General features: G+C 34.2%; 1 protein-coding gene across 1 annotated transcript; it reads right to left on the bottom strand.

Annotated features, from left to right (window-relative positions):
* Positions 1–6,222: 6,222 nt before the first annotated feature.
* LOC101896004 (polycomb group protein Pc) lies at positions 6,223–14,911 on the bottom strand. Its single transcript, XM_005180386.4, has 2 exons — positions 14,055–14,911; positions 6,223–8,022 (listed from the first exon to the last, which is right to left on the bottom strand). Exons 1-2 carry the CDS (start codon positions 14,115–14,117, stop codon positions 6,760–6,762), a joined length of 1,326 nt encoding a protein of 441 aa, XP_005180443.1. The 5' UTR covers positions 14,118–14,911; the 3' UTR covers positions 6,223–6,759.
* Positions 14,912–20,272: the final 5,361 nt, after the last annotated feature.

The following is a 20,272-nucleotide window of genomic DNA, read 5'->3' as shown; positions in this document are numbered from 1 at the left end:
CTGTTTTATAATTTACTTAAAACATAAAATATAATAAAAACTCTTTTGGATTTTTTTGTTTCCACTTTCATTTTATCATACAAAACAGGCTCTGAATTTTGAAAATATAATTTCACAAGAGCTTTCTCTTTCTATTCGGCAAAAAGTATCAATTCGCCAGCCATCACATACCTGTAGTGGAATTTTTAGCTAATTTTTTTACATTTTCAAAGTTACCGATTTTTGTCGCTAATTCAAAAAAATGAGCTAGAGAATTCCACTACTAAATGTCGTAAGAATATTCACGTTAAAATTTAGAGTATTAACAATTAATGTTTTTATTTATAATTATTTATTTGGTGTATATAGAGCTTTGTGTAAGGTGTGTTATATTTTAAATCAACAATTGTAGCTCATTTCTTGTATTGATACAATATTGTTTTTTTTTTTTGTATTTTTTTTACATCATTTATTATATGCTAAGGTGCTTCTTAAAACTCTTTAAAAATGATTTGTCCTTTTGTTTTAAATTAGAACATTTACGATTTTTCAGTTTAAATAAGACACCTTAATATATTGCTTTAGCATAGGTTTAATTAATTATTGTTGTGTTCTAAAAAAAAGCATTGATTAAGCTTTTGCTTTTTAAAATCAAAACTACATAAAACGCAAATTACAAAACAAAACCTAAGCCTGACGGATATGTTTCTTAAGGTAAATATGAATTTTAAATCATGAAGTTAAGCCCTGTTAGACAATTCAAGACTTAAAATTCCTAATTCAGAAAACCAACAAAAACATTTTTTTAAAGAAACTTGAGGCTTTCAATGAGGGTTGGAAGAAGTTCTTATCGTCTGTCTTCTAGCTATTAACTTTGAGCTCTGCAAAGAGAAAGTAATATTTGGTTTCTACGAAGAAAACGTTGGTTTGAACATTAAAATTTGCAATGGACTTTCTAAAAAATAGAATTTTTTTGAAGTTGATTCTTATTGGGATTATTGAATATTAGCAACGAAAGAATCGAATTTTAACTTAGAAATGTTTTTCATTAAACTAACTATTTTAAGGGGATCAAATACTTTGCCTATCGATTCGATGTAAAATATAGCAATATAACCTCTTGCTTAATAACAATCCTAAATGCCAATACGCTTGCAAGCTCATCATGAACATCAAATATTAAAATTCAAATAATTTCACTTAAAAATATCGTTATGACATTCAAATACCTAATATTGCATAATAGCATGGACATTTGAAAAGTTTTCAGAGAGGTTGGAACCCCTTACAAACTTCAAAAGCAAAATTTCAATTTCATTGTAATATGTTCGGAAAAAAACAACAACATAACTAAAATCGGGAGCGATACAGCAAAACGTTGAAGTATATATACAATTTTCCACCAGGCGTAATAATACCTACTGCCACACAATTTCGTTGGAATAGGTAGCCAAAATTTGCAAAATACCAAATGTCGGGAGCGCTGTTGTATTGGAGGTGTACGAAAATGTTAACCTATATATACAATTTTGTGTCCGAGTAGAAGGCACTCATTACGAATTGCAGATAATAAATTTGAAATAACTCCGTTGAAAATCTTTCCTAAATAGTCAAAAAAAACTGACTATTGGAAGGTACCTTGAAAAAATTTCCATAACTCATTTTCTACGGAAAATCATTACAACAGACGGTCAATGCTAGATCGTCTTAGAATTTTGTTTCGATTAACAATATATACTTTATGGAGTTCCACATGACCGATTACAAAGTAAAAATCAAAAATTAATACACCTTCCATACTACGGTTAACATTTATTTTCGATTTTTATTAACCATTACACACCCACCAATTTTGGCTAAAAATAGTACCGTTTGGAGCCGTCGCAGTGATTGGGTTATTAGAATTCTATATGAAAAATACATTCAGAGGTCTACTATTAATAGAACATCCATTCACTAATGCCAAAGTTTGCAAAGCTGGTGCTAAAATGATTCCGATCTCCAAAAGTATAACTACCCACCGAAATCGAAACTTCGAAATTTCAAATTATTGCAAATTAGGTTTGCCCAAAAAGTTCTAAAATTATTTTTCCCGTAACGAGCCTAAAAAACAAAATTTGGTCTGTTCCAGAACTGCGAGAATGTAAAAGTTTATACTACGATAACCGATTTTCCCTTTATGATATCGAAGAAAATTGCAAAAATAGTAGATTCTTACATGTACTGGAACAGATCATTTGTAATTCATTTTGAAGAAAAATGAGACTGGGATCTTTATAATACCAAGAATTAGAGACTAATACTTAAACGCCAAAGCCTAAACCTAAAATTTTTTGTCCGAAGGGAGGGTTGATATTCTCCAAGACCCAATTACAATTAATTAATTGAAAATACATTTGCACCGATGACAATTGGTCTGGCAAGAATGTTCTTACTACTATAACCGATTATTCCTTTATGATATCGAAAAAAAATTCGAAACTAGTAGAAGATTCAGCCATATTAGAATGGCTGGACTGATTTTGACAAATTTTGTCAATTCAGAATGCCCTCTTGGCACTTTACAACACAGATTGGGGTTATTATATACAGATTACAATTAACGTCCAATTCTCACGAAAATTTTCACAAGGGTAAGGTTAGGCCTACTGTTTTCAAAAATGTCCGCAATATATTTAGAGGTGGAAATGGACCAACAACTAAAAATGTACAAATAGAAATCAAAATACACGAAATCTCGCATGAAGTTAGAGTTTAGGACAGCGGGTAAAATTGTGTGAAAAAAATACCAACATTTCCATTCTACCGAAACGCCGAAAAGAACTCACAGGCGATATCCAAAATACACATAAAGGCGAACTTCTGGCTTTTTATGCTGATTTCGTTGACGAATATTGTCAAATATCGTAGACAAGCAAATCACATAGATGAGTCTAAATTTTGGAGATACAGAGGGACCTCTTGCTTTTGGATATGAACAAAAACAGAAAAAAAAATCCTGATCACACAATTTAAGCCAATCGACACGCCTGGGAAGAGAGTTAAGGACAGGGAAGTATTCTAGGATTTTGGATGACCATTGGATTATATTTAGCTGTAAAATGGACCACAACAACTAACAGCACGACGGGGTGCGTAAATATTGGCCAAATGTCCCTGGTCAAAATGCTTAGGGTAACATCGGGGCAGGGCACTTTGACATAATTTCAAAAGCCAAATCTTCCAAAATGGATTTGGACACAGAGTTGTAGGATATCACATGGTCGGCTCCGCACGATTATAGCCTTTTAGAAAAATAGCAAAAATGCGAATGCTTTGAAAAGCTTATCAAACGTTGTGTGAACGATTTGAAATGTAGACAAAATCATCGATTGTAAAATTGAATTAAAAAATTATTAAATCGTTCTAAGGGTATTCTTCCCTTTCAACGTGCTTATGCAAATCATCACAATGCTATATTTTCAAAACCCGTGTAAATGAAATGTAGCGTGTTTCAAGCTTTGAATGGCCAACTGTTTTGTTTCGAACGATTTCAATACTTTCTACGCGAATCTACCTATAGAGGTAGACTCGATACGCTTTTAAACAATGCCATATAGATACATTTATACATACATATGTTTAAGTTTTAAATGGATTTCATTTATTTATTATTATTGTGACAGTTTGTTTTTTGGCTGTTTCTAATTCTTTTCAGTTATGCTTTTAGAAGTGCAATATTCTATATACTGCCTCTAGGCAAACAATATAAGAAACAAATATTTAAAAATTAATCAGCAGATTAGTTAAAACATGAAATAAGGCATTTGTTATTTGTCTTAGATTCAAATATAGATAAAATTTACAAATTTTGGGGTTTTGTAAATGTAATTTGCGTTTCTTGTAGACATGCTATAAATGCACTAAAATAATCTCCAATGAATAAATGTAGCTAAAATAATTATTAAAAAATAGTTATTAATTATTCACTCTGCATCTAAATTATTAATAATAATAAATTTGAATTTTGTATTTTATTTAAGTATTTATTTTTTTAGATTGATTTTAAGAAATAATTTTTGGTTCAATTTAAAAACAAATGATTTTTGTGCCGTTTTTTTTTTCTTCTTTTGGTTGTATTATTAAGAAAAATGGGCTTCTAATCAATATCTTTAGGGTTTTTCATTTGTTTGTATATTATTACGAAATTATCGAAGAATGTCTAAATAAATATGGCAACTCATAGCTGCCATACAAATTCAAAAGAGATACGTATTTTTATGTATTAGCTTTTTAATGAATATATTTACATGTTATATAAATGAGATATATTGTTGTTTTGGGAAATTTATATTATAATAAACTAAATTAAATATTTTTCTCTTAAATAAATTTTGTAATAAATATTTGAAATAATAAAGTAAACAACTTCCTGTGCAAATCTCTAAGCTATATAGGATTCATGCTATGGCAAATGGAACAAAAGTTGTAATTGTATAGGCAATACGTTTCCGTTAAGTTAAGTTGAACGATTGAAAAAAAAAAGAAACCAAATTCTCGTATTCAATATCGAAAAAATTCGAACCGGAAGGAATACGAATACAGGATGAGATAAAAAAACTGCAACCAATTTCAGACTGCTGTCATTTCTGGGCTACTCGTCCGACAGCTGTTAAAATTATTCCAGTGACAGCTCAATATATTGTTTACAAGCGTACAAAAGCATTTTGGTGAGAAATTTCCAGTAAACAAACAAAATTATCGTATTAATCGACCGTGGCATCAGAATAAATGCCGGAATACCAATCCGTTGGACTATTGTGTCTGGAGTATTCTGGAAAGCTAAAAAATACAAAAGTGCCGATCACCTCAAGCAAGTGCTTCGCCGGGAATGGACCAAAATACCGCAGAGCAACATTCGGGCAGCGTGTGACGCTTTCATTGACCGTATGAAGACCATAATTCGTGCCAAAGGTGACCAATTCGAACAAATCTAAATTTATTCTAAAATTTGATGCTATTTCCGACATTTTTTGCTTTCATTCAATAAAATTAAAAAAAAAAACATGTAAAAATTAGGCGTTTGATTTTGTTGCAGTTTTTTTTTATCTCACACTGTAAATGTTAGCTCGATTAAATTGAAAAATTCGTTAGAAACAACTAAATATCAAATGTTTGAATTGACCCCCGCTTCCTTTAACAAAAAAATTAATTTTCCTCAGCTTAAAATTCACAAATTCATTTCGATTAAAATGTTTTGGATACTGACTGCGGAAATTGGTATCAATTAAATATAAACTTTTATGAGTGAATCTCATTGGAGATTCAGAAAATTTTGTAGAAAAAAAGGAAAAATTTCACGAATTGTTCCATATCTTCCTTGAATAGTCCGATTTTTTTCTTCAATTAGCTTCAATTAGGAAACTAATTTCAAAAGTGTAATTAAATGACCTAATGTATGTATAATCCTTTAAGAATATGGAAATTTTGTTCCATTTGGCATAAAATGAAGATTCTAAGTTGAAAGGCTTCAGTTTGTATGTTTGAAAAATTATTTTTTTTCTCAACAACATCAAATAGTACTTAAAGATTTTGGTGTAACAAATCGGAAAGGCTATTTCTAAAAGTACTCATTGTATAGTGTAACCTTCTAGTAGTAACTTTTAGACCAAAGCTTAAGAAATTAATACTGTGCTAAACTCAGAAAATGAGACATTTGTTGGGTCAACGTTTAATGGCTGAGTTGAAAAATTGTGATACTTTAAATTTGTGACTATCGGAAGTGGATAAATCCGAGCAAACTTTTTGAAATATCTCCTAGACTTCATTCCTTTGTGAAGGCTTTCACATTAAATGCGGCTACTCACTTAGATACCCAAGTAAGGAATAAAGGCTACCATGTAAGAATGACTAATACAATGTATCCAAGATATAGTTTTCATCAGCTACCATTAAATCGGCCGACCTTTTTTCATATTCATTTTTTCTCACCAACCAGGCAGAAACTAGAACCTCTTGACAATTAGACCTTGATCAACTCTTGTGAACCTCCTGATTGTCCAGCAAACCTTTTTTGATGTTGTTGAGAAAAAAATTGATTTTAGGAACAGAAATTCTACAATTTCTTTTGCACAAGGTATTCTATGCTTTTTAAAAATTTTCTACAAATTTGCATTCAGTGTTTTCTTTTAGTTTTGAATATCTCATCAAGCACTACAATCCAAACGAAAATATATCATGACAATAATATATACCACGCTTACGTAATTTTTCATTCTATATTATTGTGTTTAAATGTATTTTCTTTGCATAAATATTTGATTTGTAAATAATTCCGTCATAATATAGATACTACTACATTATTTTTGTTTTCCATTTGTTGTTTTTAATATTTATATACAATCTAAGTAAGCAACAAATACTACATTATATTGTTTTATGTTTTTCTTCTTTTCTTTTAGCTTGTTGTGTATTACTCTCGGGAAAAACGCCATAAAATGTCTGCCTTTTCGGGTCAAAATTTGCTTATAGAAAAATAAATAGTGTGTTCCTTTTAGCATTCTTTCGTATGGGTTTCTTTGTTTGTTTGTTTTTGTATATAAAAATATATGTAGATATATGTTTGTAGCAAATCTTGACTTAAAGTCCTGCTTTACATTCAGTTACGTTTTTTTAGTCTCATGGAGTGCCTCATAGGAAGTTTTCTTTATCCCTTTACTTGGTGAATTTCATTTCAATCTTCATCTAGCGCTGTTTTATTTGGCTCTGGGTTCCGAGGGGGAGGGAGGGGAGGGTATTCAATTAGGCTACCGAATCACTTGATTTCATATCTCTTTCACGAAAAAAGCCTCTCTCCGTTTTACATTCCCTTATGGTGACCGTCTCATAATTCACTGTCACATCGGTGATAACAACTTTATTGGAAATGTTACATTTGCTGGGTAGCCAAAAGCGTGGTGGTAACGCTGGCGGTGACAATGGTGTTAGTGGGGTTGACTTTTGTTTGGGAGGGGAGTTTTCAAAAATTGCATCTAATTGTTGCTGACGATGTTGGTGCTGGTGGTTTTGTTGTTGCTGCTGATGATTATGGTTGTTGGAATTAATGTTGTTGTTAATCAAAGGCAGATGATTGTTTTCCGCTTCATGTTGACTGTCAGCTTGTGATGAGGATTCATCGTCATCATCATCTTGCTGCTGGTGATGATGCTGCTGCTGTTGTTGATGTCCATTATACTGCTGGGGTTTTTCTGAGGGGGTTGCCTGTTCAGGCCTTGAGGCTGGTGTTTCCGGTGAGAGGGGTTCAGTTTCTGCCTTCAATGGTGTGGAAATCGGTGTTGCGGTATCAACTGAGCAATGGATCTTGGCAGGGGGTGGACCATCTGGCGAAGTTTTAATTGTAACACCAATTTTACCCGACTCTTTTAATACTTCAGCCTTACGCTTTGTGCCCGCAACTTCTTTTCGACTTAATGGCTGGTCCTCTGAGCTGGACGAGTTGGAATCAGCTTCTGGTATAAAGGCCAAGGAGGAATTTGTGCTATTTGTAACGGCATGTTCAACAGATTTCTGTCGTTTATTTTCCGCATGGGTATGAGGTGATTCTGACCGCCGGCTATTGGAACGTTCCGCCTTGTGGTGATGATGGTGGTGGTGATGATGATGTTTTTTCTCTTTATCTTTTTCCTTGTCCTTTTCGTGATGGTGATGGCGATGATGTTGCTGCTGTTGAGTGACATCATTTGAGGCAGATGTTGATGGTGAAGCTGAACTGGCCGATATCGATTGTGATACAGAGGAGTTTGCCGGGCCCGTTGATGATGCTCCCACATGACTGTTGCTGTGACCATCATCATCATTGAACGTGTATTCATCCTCTTCAGATTCTGGTTCGGGGTCACGTTCTTTTTCCTTCTTTTTGGGACCCCGTTTGGAGGGTGTATTTGACGACTTGTTGCCCTGTTCATAGATTTCAATGAGCCTGCGATCAAGTATATTTACCTCGGGTTCCCATGTGTTGTAGCGTTGATTCCAACCTTTCCATTTTACACGATATTCCACAACGCCCTGGAATTAAGAGAAGAATTGTGAATTTGTTACTATGACGAATAAGAAAATATTAGGCAATATTTCTAAATAAAGATGTTAGGTCTTCTTTATACAAAAAAATAAATGGAAGTGTTTCTACCTCTATAGAAGACCCACCAGAAGAATTTATAGCAGGCCAATTGTAGATTCCTTATAAAAAGACCTTTGGTGCACCTTCATGGATATAGTGAAAGTCTTATTTTCTTATATGCACAAAAAAATAATCTGCTTAAAGAAGACCGAAGGCCTATGGCTTCAGTCTATAAAGACCTACAGAAGTGTGGATCAAGAGAAAACCTTTGGCTCTATAAAAAAGTCAACTCAAACAAATCCTAACACCTAGGACTTATGCATAGGGTGAGATGAAAAAACTGCAACCAACTTCAAACTGCTAAAAAATTCCAGTGACAGTTCATTATATTGTTTACAAGCGTACAAAAGCATTCTGGTGAGAATTTTCCAGAAAAAAAGTTATTCGTGATGGAATTCAAGCGTGATAGTGTGATTTCTTTTTATTTGGCTGGAAAACCACAAGTAACTATCGTTAGAGCACTCCAGCATTTAAATGTGAATAAATCTTTTGTGTCTCGTACCATCGCTCGTTACCGTGATACTGGTAGCGTAGTTAAAATGGCTCGAAAAGTAAAAAAGCGACTTGATCGAAACACGATTCGCAGTGGCCGAAAAATGGCTCGTGAGCTGAACATATCGCAACATTTCATTCGGCAAATATTGAAAAATGAGCTCGGGGTAAAGCCATTGAAATTCCAAAAAGTGCAAGAACTTACACCGCAACAGAAAGAAAATAGACTCAAAAGAGATAAAGGGTTGCTTCGCTTGGCCGAAAGAGGTGAACTGCCGTATTTGGTTTCCTCCGACGAGAAAACATTCGTTGTCCAGCAGCAAACAAAATTATCGTGATTACTTGCCAAAGAGGTCAGCTGAAAATGTGCACCTTCGGTTGGCCACCAGAACTCAAGCGCCGACCATGGTGATTGTGTCGGCCGCCATAACAGCCGATGTTCGCTATCCGCTCGTATTAATCGATCGTGGCATCAGAAAGAATGGTTACAAAATTAGGTTCCTCGCTTTATATCCTGCTCACAATGGTCACCAAAATCTCTGGATACCAATCCGTCGGACAATTACGTCTGGAGTATTTTGGGAAGCAAGGTTCGCACTAAAAAATAGCAAAGTGTCGATCACCTCAAGCAAGCGCTCCGCCGGGAATGGGCTAAAATATCGCAGAGCAACATTCGGGCAGCGTGTGACGATGTCATTGGCCGTTTGAAGGCCATAATTCGTGCCAAAGGTGACCAATTCGAAAAAATCTAAACTTATTCTAAAATTTGATGCTATTTCCGACATTTTTCGCAGTTTTTTCATCTTACTCTGTATAAACGTCGTGGGGTCTACGACGAATATTTAGGTATGTTATAAAAGAGAGTCAATTCAAAGAAATTCTAACATTTAAATCCCCATTCGTGGACTAATGAAGGTACTTAGTTATGGTCATGCAAAGTCTTCTATTTATAAATGACCTATAGAAGATATTTTTTACCCAAAGACCTATCAACATCATTTTTACTTTTTCTATTCATAGAATTCAGTCCATTCACAGAAGATCAATCGATATTTGTTTAAAGAAATCCTATAAGAAATATTTTTTTTGTTAATATGAAAGGGCTAATGGGGTCTTCCATCCATGAATACGTCTATCAAGCAGTCTTACTAAAAACAAGATCTTACGGATAGTATACTTTACAACACAGTATATTTTTAAATGAAGTAAATAAGGTATTTAATTTGTAGAATATATAAATTATTTAAGGATTTTATGTCTTATTGTCAAAAAAGCTAACATTTTGAATGAAATTTAATTTTGTATTATAAATTCATTTGCCAGATAGTTTTTTGTATCGTGTGCCACAAATATGTTACAGGACAGAAACGTTTCAAATATAAGGGTTACATTAACCATGAATTTGTAACAATTATTACGCAGGTAAGACATTCCAGCAACATCTTCATTAGTCCACATAAATTATCCAGAAATTTCGAAGAAAACATAGCATTTGAATTTTGAAAATGGCGCCAATGTAATCGAAACAATGCAACTAATATTGAGCAAAACACACGTCAGGATAACAGGACATCTCAAGGGAAAGGTGGTAATAAAACAAAAACATACGCCAGCATAAAAACGTATTCGAAAACGAAAATGAAATGTCGGCAGCGGGGAAAACAAATGTTTTAAACAGAAAATAAATTATACATCGATGAAATAGAACGTGCCTACAGCATTTACAGATGTAGGGATGGATATGTTTGTAGGGAGGAGCTGAAAAACAAATGATGCGGAACATCAGTAGTTGGAAAAAGTAATTTCTTCTGTCGCCAACCTAAAGACTTTCGTGCAGCACACACAAAATGTGTCTGGTGGTTGGGAACAAATAGAAGCAGATACAAATGTCGACAGCGAGCCCAAACAATAAGGATGCTTATTAAAATAAGGCACTAAAAAAACAACAACAGCTGTATGATGAATAACGAAAAACACAAAAATGTACCACAAAACAACGCAACACAAATGGCATAACAAGCAAATATATAGAGGTAGAACTAATAACTCATTAGCTGTGTAAATGTACACTTCAAATGAAACACTGTCAGGTATCGTACAAACAACACGAAACGTCCTACTAGCCTGGGATCAAAGTGAGAAAATGTAAAGAAGAAAAATAGGGATCAGTTTAAGCAAATGTTTAGACAATGCGTACTACGGCTTAAATGCATACAAACACACATTCACACACACACACACACACTATCTAAACAGACAGGAGGAAATTCTTTAGGTTTATTTGCTAATGGGTAGGTTCTTACCTAGCAAATTAGTTGCATAGGGATTAGTTGCCCTACAATGTGCAAATATTTGCAGTCGGGTAAAATATGTTCAACGTATAGAGGAAATTATGATTTTCTTCAAAATAAAAATAAAAAAAAGTTTAAGATGTATACATAAAATTGGGCAAAATGTTAACTAATACTTTTCAAATGTAATAATTTTGTATTTTCTCGACTCACATTCCGACTCCAACAAAACTTTCTTAACCGAGCCACAATTGGCAAACGTAGGTCGCAGGATTAGAGTTGTGAAATGGATATAGAACGTTAATACTAATATGGGGACATAAATAAAAAAATGATAATCTTAATGTTTGGAATATAGACACTGGTAAGAGTAAATTATTGAAAATGAACTGGAAAATCAATGATAAGACATATGCCTCGATTTAGCGCTTAAAATGGCAGATTCGAAGATATTTTACAAATCAACCAGTTGAGCGGGATTGAAAGTTTGAAAATGCAAAATTTCCACTAGATTTAGCATTGATCCAAAAAAAGTATTGTAATTATGACTTTGTGCATTATTTTTGGCGGCTTTTGGGTAAATGTGGACGAAAATATGGCGCAACGAAAAGGCTAGACACACAAAAATCGGATTAATTGTCTTAGTGCAGTGGGAAGTTTGGTGACGAGAAATAAATTAGGTCCATTAAAAGACAAGTAAGAAGGCCGCCAAGTTTATACCAGGTATGGAGACTTTGCGTGTATGAATAACGAATTGAAAGGTGGGCGCAGAAAACGCTGCAAAGGACAGGCATACCGTCTTTAGAGAGTGTTTTAAATCTAGTCACTTCAAGTTAGTCACATGCCGCTGGTTAGTACCAACTTCCCGAGTTCAACTTGATTAAGAACTGGCACCGCTGGCTCTGTTGTTGCTGCAGCAGGGTGACTGCAACGATTCATTTTTCCTGTGGAAATAGGGCTCCTTTCTACATTTGGTACTTAATTATCAAATTCTGGCTGGATTGACCCCACGTCGTCTAACTGCCGTAGTAAGTTCAACTGCTAAAGTATCAAGGACAAGTTGGCCACCAACTACCTCAAGGTCTAAGGTGTATGGTAACTATGCGGCGCCGGTGGGGTCAGTCCATGTTAGTGCTACGCAATGGAAAAAATATTAATTCTCAATATGACGCACTTAGAACTGCAACAGGGTGCATCATCATGATACCTATCGACCATCTACGTGAGATTGCTGCTGCAAAACTTCATACCATTCACCATCTACTGAACAAGCAACCTCTCCCCAGGCTTGTAAGGAAAGATCTTCATGATCTAGGGAGAAAGGAGAGGAAGTATAAGAGAGACCCTGTCAATCAATAGAACCATCAAGCAAATTGCATAGTAGTCACTCTAACTCGGAAACAGAAGTTATGAAGAAATACAGAGTGAATATGATCCTCGGAGATCATTCGCAACCAATAGGGTCCGAATTTATAGCAGTTCACAGTACACCTGTCAAGCTACGCATTCTCACCTAACTAGAGTATCGTTATGGACCATGGTCATACAGGTCGTATCTTTCTTGAACTTGGAGTTGGAAAAAAGATCCAGATTAGATCTAAGCAATTCGAGCTGGTACAGGAACAACCAAGGTGGTACATTGCCAAATAACGACTATAGAGTCGCCCTCATTCTCCCTTTTACAGAATATAAAAATATTCGCCATGAAATCCATAGCTAGTGCTATCTGATATGGATAACAAAAATCGAACCTCCATAACCAGGGAAGAAGAAATAACGATGCAATAAACTCTACAAGGAATATAATTCTGTGTTAATATTTTACAAGGAGCATGATCCCATTTTCTTCGGATGGGATTTAATTTGAATTCAAAACTAAATGATATACGCTTAAAAAAACAAAAGGTACAAAATGACCCATACACCATGGATAACATTATTTTTGCCATGAAACTATCAAATAATTCCTTTAAATCTTGACAATATAGGAACATCGGATTAACACCTCAACAGATTTAAAATTTCTACATTAACTTACAAATCTATACCAAATCCAAATAACCTACTAGTGACTAGTCTATAGCTTTCTACTTAGAATTTTACTTTAGGATATCTTCATATTGCCTTACGGTTGTCCTTGCTGGGAACTTCTTAAGAATAAAAGTACCAAAATAGGAATTTAAACTATTTTATAACGTTTACCAAAATTGGAAATAGAGGATATTTTACATCAAACTAAATCTCACATTCATGTTTTAAAATATTTTAATTACCTATACAAAAACAAATCTCCACACAATTTTTTGTTGAGCTCAGGAGAACAAAAGTGATTTACAGTAACTTTGTCAACCTAAACAGCGTGCAGACCTTCTCAGCAAGTTCGGTTAAAAAGAAATTCTCAAAACCTAAATTTCATATGGAACGAACCACTGTGCAATAGCATTACTTTCATATAACTAACTATCTCTGTTTCCAAAAGTGATAAGACAATTGTTGCATTTTTTACCGCAAAAATAAACTAATTGTGAATAATATAAAAATTATAAGAAAGGTAAAAACGAACGACTAAAATGATAGCAGATGACGAAGAAAAATACATAATTTCATACAGGCAACAATAATAAAAATAACAACAAAATTCGAGCACGAGACAACACGCAGACACACACACCATGTAACGTAATGCGTAAATAAGGAAGGAATACAGGCGAGGTGGAGAACCTACATATTGTCGCTGTCTTCCATCGGTTCATGGGCAATTTTGTGAATGAACACAAAACAGGAACAAGCAAGGAAAAAATAACAGCTGCCAGCAGATGTTAAGAGGATTACAGTTGGCAGGGCAAATTGGTTGTTTGGTTGGCGATGATGATGATGGTGGTGGTGGTGTTGCTGATGATTTTCTTGTTGTTATTGTTGTCAATGCCTTGGGTGTTTTAACCAGTAAACAGAAAGAAGCAACAAGGACTCCAAAGTCATTTATGAAACTGAAGGACAACAAATGTCATAAAATTTTACAAGGTAGATATTTGAGAAAAGTACTTTTCATCAGCCAATACTTGGCATAACTAAATTAAAAGCAAAAATTATAATTTTATACTCTTTAAAACACCTTTATTTTAATTTGTTTACATTACCTTTCTAATGCGTTTTTGTATAATACGCTCCGCAGCGTAAACGCGATCATCTGAGCTGCCCATAATGTTATCCAGTTTGAAGCCTTTAAATCAACTATTGCTCCAGTTAAATGTTTTTTAATCACTTTTTATCTCCTTATTAGCACTGGCAATAATTTTGCGCGCACACAATACAAACACAATTTATTTTTAATTTGGCAAATATTTGTGTTGTTTTTGATATCTTTCGACTTCTTTTTTACGTTGTTTATTATTTTTGCATAGTATATCTATGCGCCTTGCTTTGACTTAACACAGTCTTCTTTCATAACAAAATTGTTTTTATTTATTTTTTTGTTTTTGTAGTTACATTTATGTTAACTTGTTTCTTTATCATTTACTTTTAACGCGCCATCCACAATTTCAACCAAGGAAGAAACTTCTTGTTTCTTCTTTGAAAGCAAATAAAATAAACACAGCAGACGAACCAGAAATAAAACAAAAACGACACAAAACACGTCCTTCACACGTCTATATTGGCATCTCTTTCACAATCACACACTCCACACCGGTGTGTTGGCTTTACGTCCATCTATTTCTATCTCACTCTGGCAATTTTCCCAATTTTTTCTACATGTTTCTTTACAAAGACGATAAAAAGCCACAACGAAATGAGTTTTATCAATGAAATTTGACACTTATTTTATAGCTTTTCTGATTTAGTTTTTTGTTAATGTTAACTTTATTTCATAAACTTTATTACTGTTGCTTTTGTTATTGACAACTTTGTTGGTGTTGGCTTGAGTTTTTACGAGAAATTGTTTACTCAAAAATATGTTTCACTCGCGTCTCGTCGGTGTTTTCTACGTTAGTGATGACAGCTGCTGCTGATGGTTGATTTGTCTTGTCTAGTGCCAAAAAAAAATGTTGCACTAATCGATAATTCGCTGTAATCGAAAATCGATTAACAATGTGGATTGCATTTATCGGTGTAAAGTTGATGAATTTATTTTCGTAGCGTTTACACCATGTTTAAACGAAAAAGTCAGTACATTGCTTATGAGAGAAATTAGGAGGATTGCTTTCGAATCCCCATGGTAGAAGAATACAGGTAGATGCATCATGTTTACATATATCTACGGAAATAAATGGATTTCAAATTGATTTTCGATACATTTCACTAATTGGAATAATTTTTCGTTCCAGATTTAGAATTGCAAAAATATTTTGACAGCTCATTGTAACAGCAGCTGTGTTTATGCCCCTACCTGTATCATTTCATCATGCGAATCCTTATTAATTCTCATGGTAGAAAAATGCAATAAATATTTCTTCAAAAATAAGTATATTTGTATATTTTTTCCTACACGACGCCAATCGAAGGTTGTTATAATATGCATTTTTTAACGATATTTACAAATTTACAAATTGATTCCAAAATTGGTTTGACAGTTCGTTCCCAGTAGCTGTGTCGAAGCGTCTACCTATATTCTTCTACCATGTTAATTCTTTTGTCTTTACCTACGTTTACATAGTGTACATTGAAAATTTAAGATAACTTTCTAAAGCGGAATTAAATTAATTTCAACATGAAAATTTAAATTTTCTAGAAAATGATTTCTGTTCAATTGTTGAGCATTTCCAAAAATTGATTCGAATTTCCAAGTATAATTTTCTCTGATTTAATGTAAATAATGTATTAACACTACTTTTTTAGGCTAATAAATCTTTTTTTTTAATAAAAATGACAGCAAAAATGTAAAAAGTCAAAGTCGACTGTCGTTTAATATGTCACAATATATGACATGCCATAAAACAAGCTACCTTTGCTCATGGTACAAAATGGAGGTAGAACAGCTTCGTATAATTACAGAAATACAGCCTTGAGACTGTGCCAACTTTCTGCCAGAAATATTCAAAATTCAACAATTTGTTTTCAGTTCTTTTATATTTTGTGTTATTTATAAATTAAATAACGCAAAAAATAAATGAAATCCACACTGTTCAATCTTTGAACTGCATAGCAAAACTAGTTAATTTGATTTGTCAAACAAACAGTTTGTTTAAAAAAGTATTTATATTTTCTCTGTTCTAGAACTGCACGAATGTAAAAGATTTTTCTACTATATCCGATTTTCCCTTTATGATGTCGAAAAAAATTGCAAAACTAGTAAATTTTTGCAGGCTCTGGAACAGAGCAAATGGTAAAAGGTTTACCGTGTCTTACATAATATCGGCCAAGAAGCATGGCAGAGGAATAAAGGTAGACATATCGACACAGCTGAACTGTCAAACCAATTTTGGCATTAAAATTTTTAAATGAGAAATTATTTAAATTTGTAAAAAATCTTGAAAACGCAAATTAAAATAACCGCAGACTGACGTCGTATAAGAAAGCATATAAAAATCTACTTATATTTGAAATAAGAGTACGTTTATGTATATTAGGGTTAACCCACTCGATTTGGATTTAAATTGTCATATCCACTACTTTTACTTCAAATAAATCCTCTCAAAGTAGGTTAACCCTACAAAAAGTTCTAACGTAAACATGGCATAACATTTTAAAATTTTTGACAAATCAATGTTCCCAAGCGTTGATGCATCTACCTCTAATCTTCTACCAAGAAGACTGATGATAACCCATTTTATACCCTATTCAGACTGCAGTCATTTCTAAGCCACTCATCCGACAGCTGTTAAAATTATTTCACCAACAGCTCATTATATTGTTTACAAGCGTACAAAAGCATTTGGTGAGAATTTTCCAGAAAAAGGTTATTCGTGATGGAATTCAAGCGTGATAGTTTGATTTCTTTATATTCGGCTGGGAAATCACAAGTGGCTATCGTTAGATCACTCCAGCATTTAACTGTAAATTTGTGTCTTGTACCATCGCTCGTTACCGTAATACTCGTAGCGTAGCCCGACGTCAAGGAAGTGGACGGAAGAAAACAGCAATATCAGCAGAAATGATTCGAAAAGTAAGCGACTTAATCGAAACCCGCGTCGCAGTGACCGTAAAATGGCTCATGAGCTGAACATATCGCAATATTCCATTCGGTAAATATTGAAAAATGAGCTCGGGGTAAAGCCATTTAGATTTCACAAAGTGTAAGAACTTACACCGCAACAGAAAGAAAATAGACTCAAAAGAACTAAAGAGTTGCTTCGCTTGGCCGAAAGTGGTGAACTGCCGAATTTGGTTTTCCCTGATGAGAAAACATTCGTTGTCCAGCAGTTTGTAAACAAACGTGTTTACTTGCCAAAGATGTCAGCTGAAAATGTGCACCTTCGGTTGGCCACCAGAACTTAAGCGCCAGCCATGGTGATGGTGTGGGCCGCCATAACAGCCGATGCATCAGAATAAATGCCGAATATTATCGCGAAAATATTCTGGAGGGTGCATAAAAGCATTGGGCACGCAAAGATTTTGGCCGCGGACATTCCAACAGGACCCAACATCATTGCACTCAGCATGCGCCACCCAAGAATGGTTAAAAAGGAGGTTACTGGATTCATTTCTAGCGCACAATGGCCACCAAAATTTCCGGATACCAATCCAAGGCAAGAAAGGTTGGTACTAAAAAATACCAAAGTGTCGATCACCTCAAGCAAGCGCTTCGCCGGGAATGGGCCAAAATACCGCAGAGCAACAGCTGCGTGTGACCGTTTCATTGACTTTTTGAAGGCCATAATTCGTGCCAAAGTTGACCAATTCGAACTAATCTAAACTTATTCCAAAATTTGGTGTTATTTACGACATTATTTGCTTTCATTTAATAAAATTTAAAAATTATGGCGTTTGATTTAGTTGCAGTTTTTTTTATTTTAACGTTATCCGTCTGTCTGTCGAAATCACGATACAGCCCACATTACTTTTATTTGCTTAGCATGGTTGGTATTGCAAACGATATATCGCCATATAACGGTATTTTATTAAAAATTATATTATTAAAAACTGATATTTGTAGGTCATGATGGATTCTAGCTCCGGTGGCGAAACATTGTATCTATAGGCCAATGTTTTGGTGTATATGATTTTTGCCACATTTTTCCACGAATTTGTCTAAAAATTGGTATTTGTAATTCATAATGGGTTCTATCTCCGGCGGCAGAACATTGAATATTTAGGTCCACGTTAGTACCCACGAAATTGTTTCAAATTTGGTTTTTAAGAAGATTTGGATGACGACAATCCTTGAACTAAAAATTGTCCATAGGCGTTCCTGTTTTGGTATGGCCCCCATGTAACGGCCGCACCTACTTTATGTTTTTTAAGAAGTCTAACAGCATTATCCAAACGGACTTACTGGTATTTGTACCAAAAAGTTTGGTTTTTTAGTTATCCACAAAGCCTTTATCTCGTTAAAAATATATGTTAAGCCCTTATTGACTTATATTTTATCATAGCTCTGCAAATCAGAGTTCTTTTCAAGCTTCAGCAAAACCCTAATCGTTTTTAAATTTTATGGTAACATAACTATACTAAAAAGAATAAAAAATAAAAATTTACCTCTTAAATAAATATCTAATGATTATGCTAATGATTTCAATACCTTCCCCCTACATGCAAACTTTTTTCCTACCACTCTATTAAAGTTTATCTATAATCACTTTAACGCCCTAATAATGAGTTTCCCTGATTTTTTTTTTGGTGCACTTAAATGGTTGACACCATACCATATGAAATTATATAGCCCATACACACACACTCAAACATATCCCTACACCTTGTCACTTTGGTTTAATCGAATGTTAAATATGAACAGGTATCAGTCGGTGTTAATTAAATATTTCTCAGTCTGCTGATTTAATGTTCATCACCATTGGGGTCTGTGTCTGCCTCTTGGTCGTATCGGCCTGAATTGAAAGTGACTGTATAATTGAATCACACTACGACATTCGCACACACACAAACACACACACATACATCCATGTATGCCTGCCTGCCTGTCTATAAAACAAACAGCCAGATATCGTCAATTGTTTTATGGACAACCTTTTAGGCTGGCGACAAACACAAAAGCAGTGATTGAGTGAAAAATCAGAGTGGCATCACAAAAATTTGACTCCGCCACCCATCTCCCCTCTTTATTATTATTCTTATTATCCACCAGCTTGGCAATTTTGATATCTAACTGAAAATAGACCAAGTGACAACGTCACACATCCGTTTGCCGAAATATTAGTGACGAAAATTCATTCATTCTTTCATTCGGGAGCGAGCAAAGTGAGTGCGTAATCTAATCGCAAATGTTTGTTAGGACCTAAAATACATAAGTGTGAGAGTGTGTGTGTGTATGTTGCATGCATGTACGATGTACTTACCGTTGGATATTTTGGCTTTATAGGCTAAAAGCCAAAAATTGCCTATTTGTAATGACGAACATAGGCGAAGCGGAAGTTATTGACATCTAATGAAATCTCACTTCTTTAAACTACGTCACAGTACATATACGTATGCATACATGTATGTAAAGAGAATTTAGCTGGAAACACATTTAGAATTCCAGGAATTAAATTCAGCGAAGAGTTGAGAAATCCAATTAGCCATAAAAGAAAACAATATTTGGGTAAAGTTTTAGAGTCAACTGGAGAACTTGGTGAAAAATTCCTAAAAATCTACTATTTCAAATAAAAGTTGAAATGATCCATTATTTTTTTTTTAAAACGTTTGTGGGATTAAAAATATTCGTAGTTATGTGGACAATTTTTGAATGACAATTTCGTATTTTTTTGAATGAAAGTTATGGCCGCTAAATCTTGTGCGATGACCTCGGAATTGGTGGGCTTCTGCCCAGCCCCATAATCTAACTCCATGCTAGATTATGCGTCGATTGGTTAATAATTGTTGCCTGCAGAGCAGGATCAAAATCGGGAAATTTTTCATTTTTTCTGTTCCTGGTAAATGTTAACGCCTTAATATTTTCCGACCATCTCCAAAAACAATAGTCTTCTATTCTGACCCAAACCTCAACGCCATTTTCAATTTCGTGAGGATTGGTCTATAATTGCGGCTTGCAGCGTCATTACAAATTAATATGGGCAAGCGGACGGAAGGATACATACAGGGAGAAATAAAAAAACTGCAACAAAGTCAAACGCCATAATTTTTAAATTTTATTTAATGAAAGCAAAAAATGTCGGAAATAGCATCAAATTTTAGAATAAGTTTAGATTTGTTCGAATTGGTCACCTTTGGTACGAATTATGGTCTTCAAACGGCCAATGAGACC

The sequence above is a fragment of the Musca domestica genome, unplaced genomic scaffold (assembly GCF_030504385.1).
Source record: "Musca domestica strain aabys unplaced genomic scaffold, Musca_domestica.polishedcontigs.V.1.1 124, whole genome shotgun sequence".
In the NCBI taxonomy this organism is placed as follows: domain Eukaryota; kingdom Metazoa; phylum Arthropoda; class Insecta; order Diptera; family Muscidae; genus Musca; species Musca domestica.
Note: the sequence above shows the minus strand (reverse complement) of the source record. Positions and strands in the feature narration are given on the sequence as shown.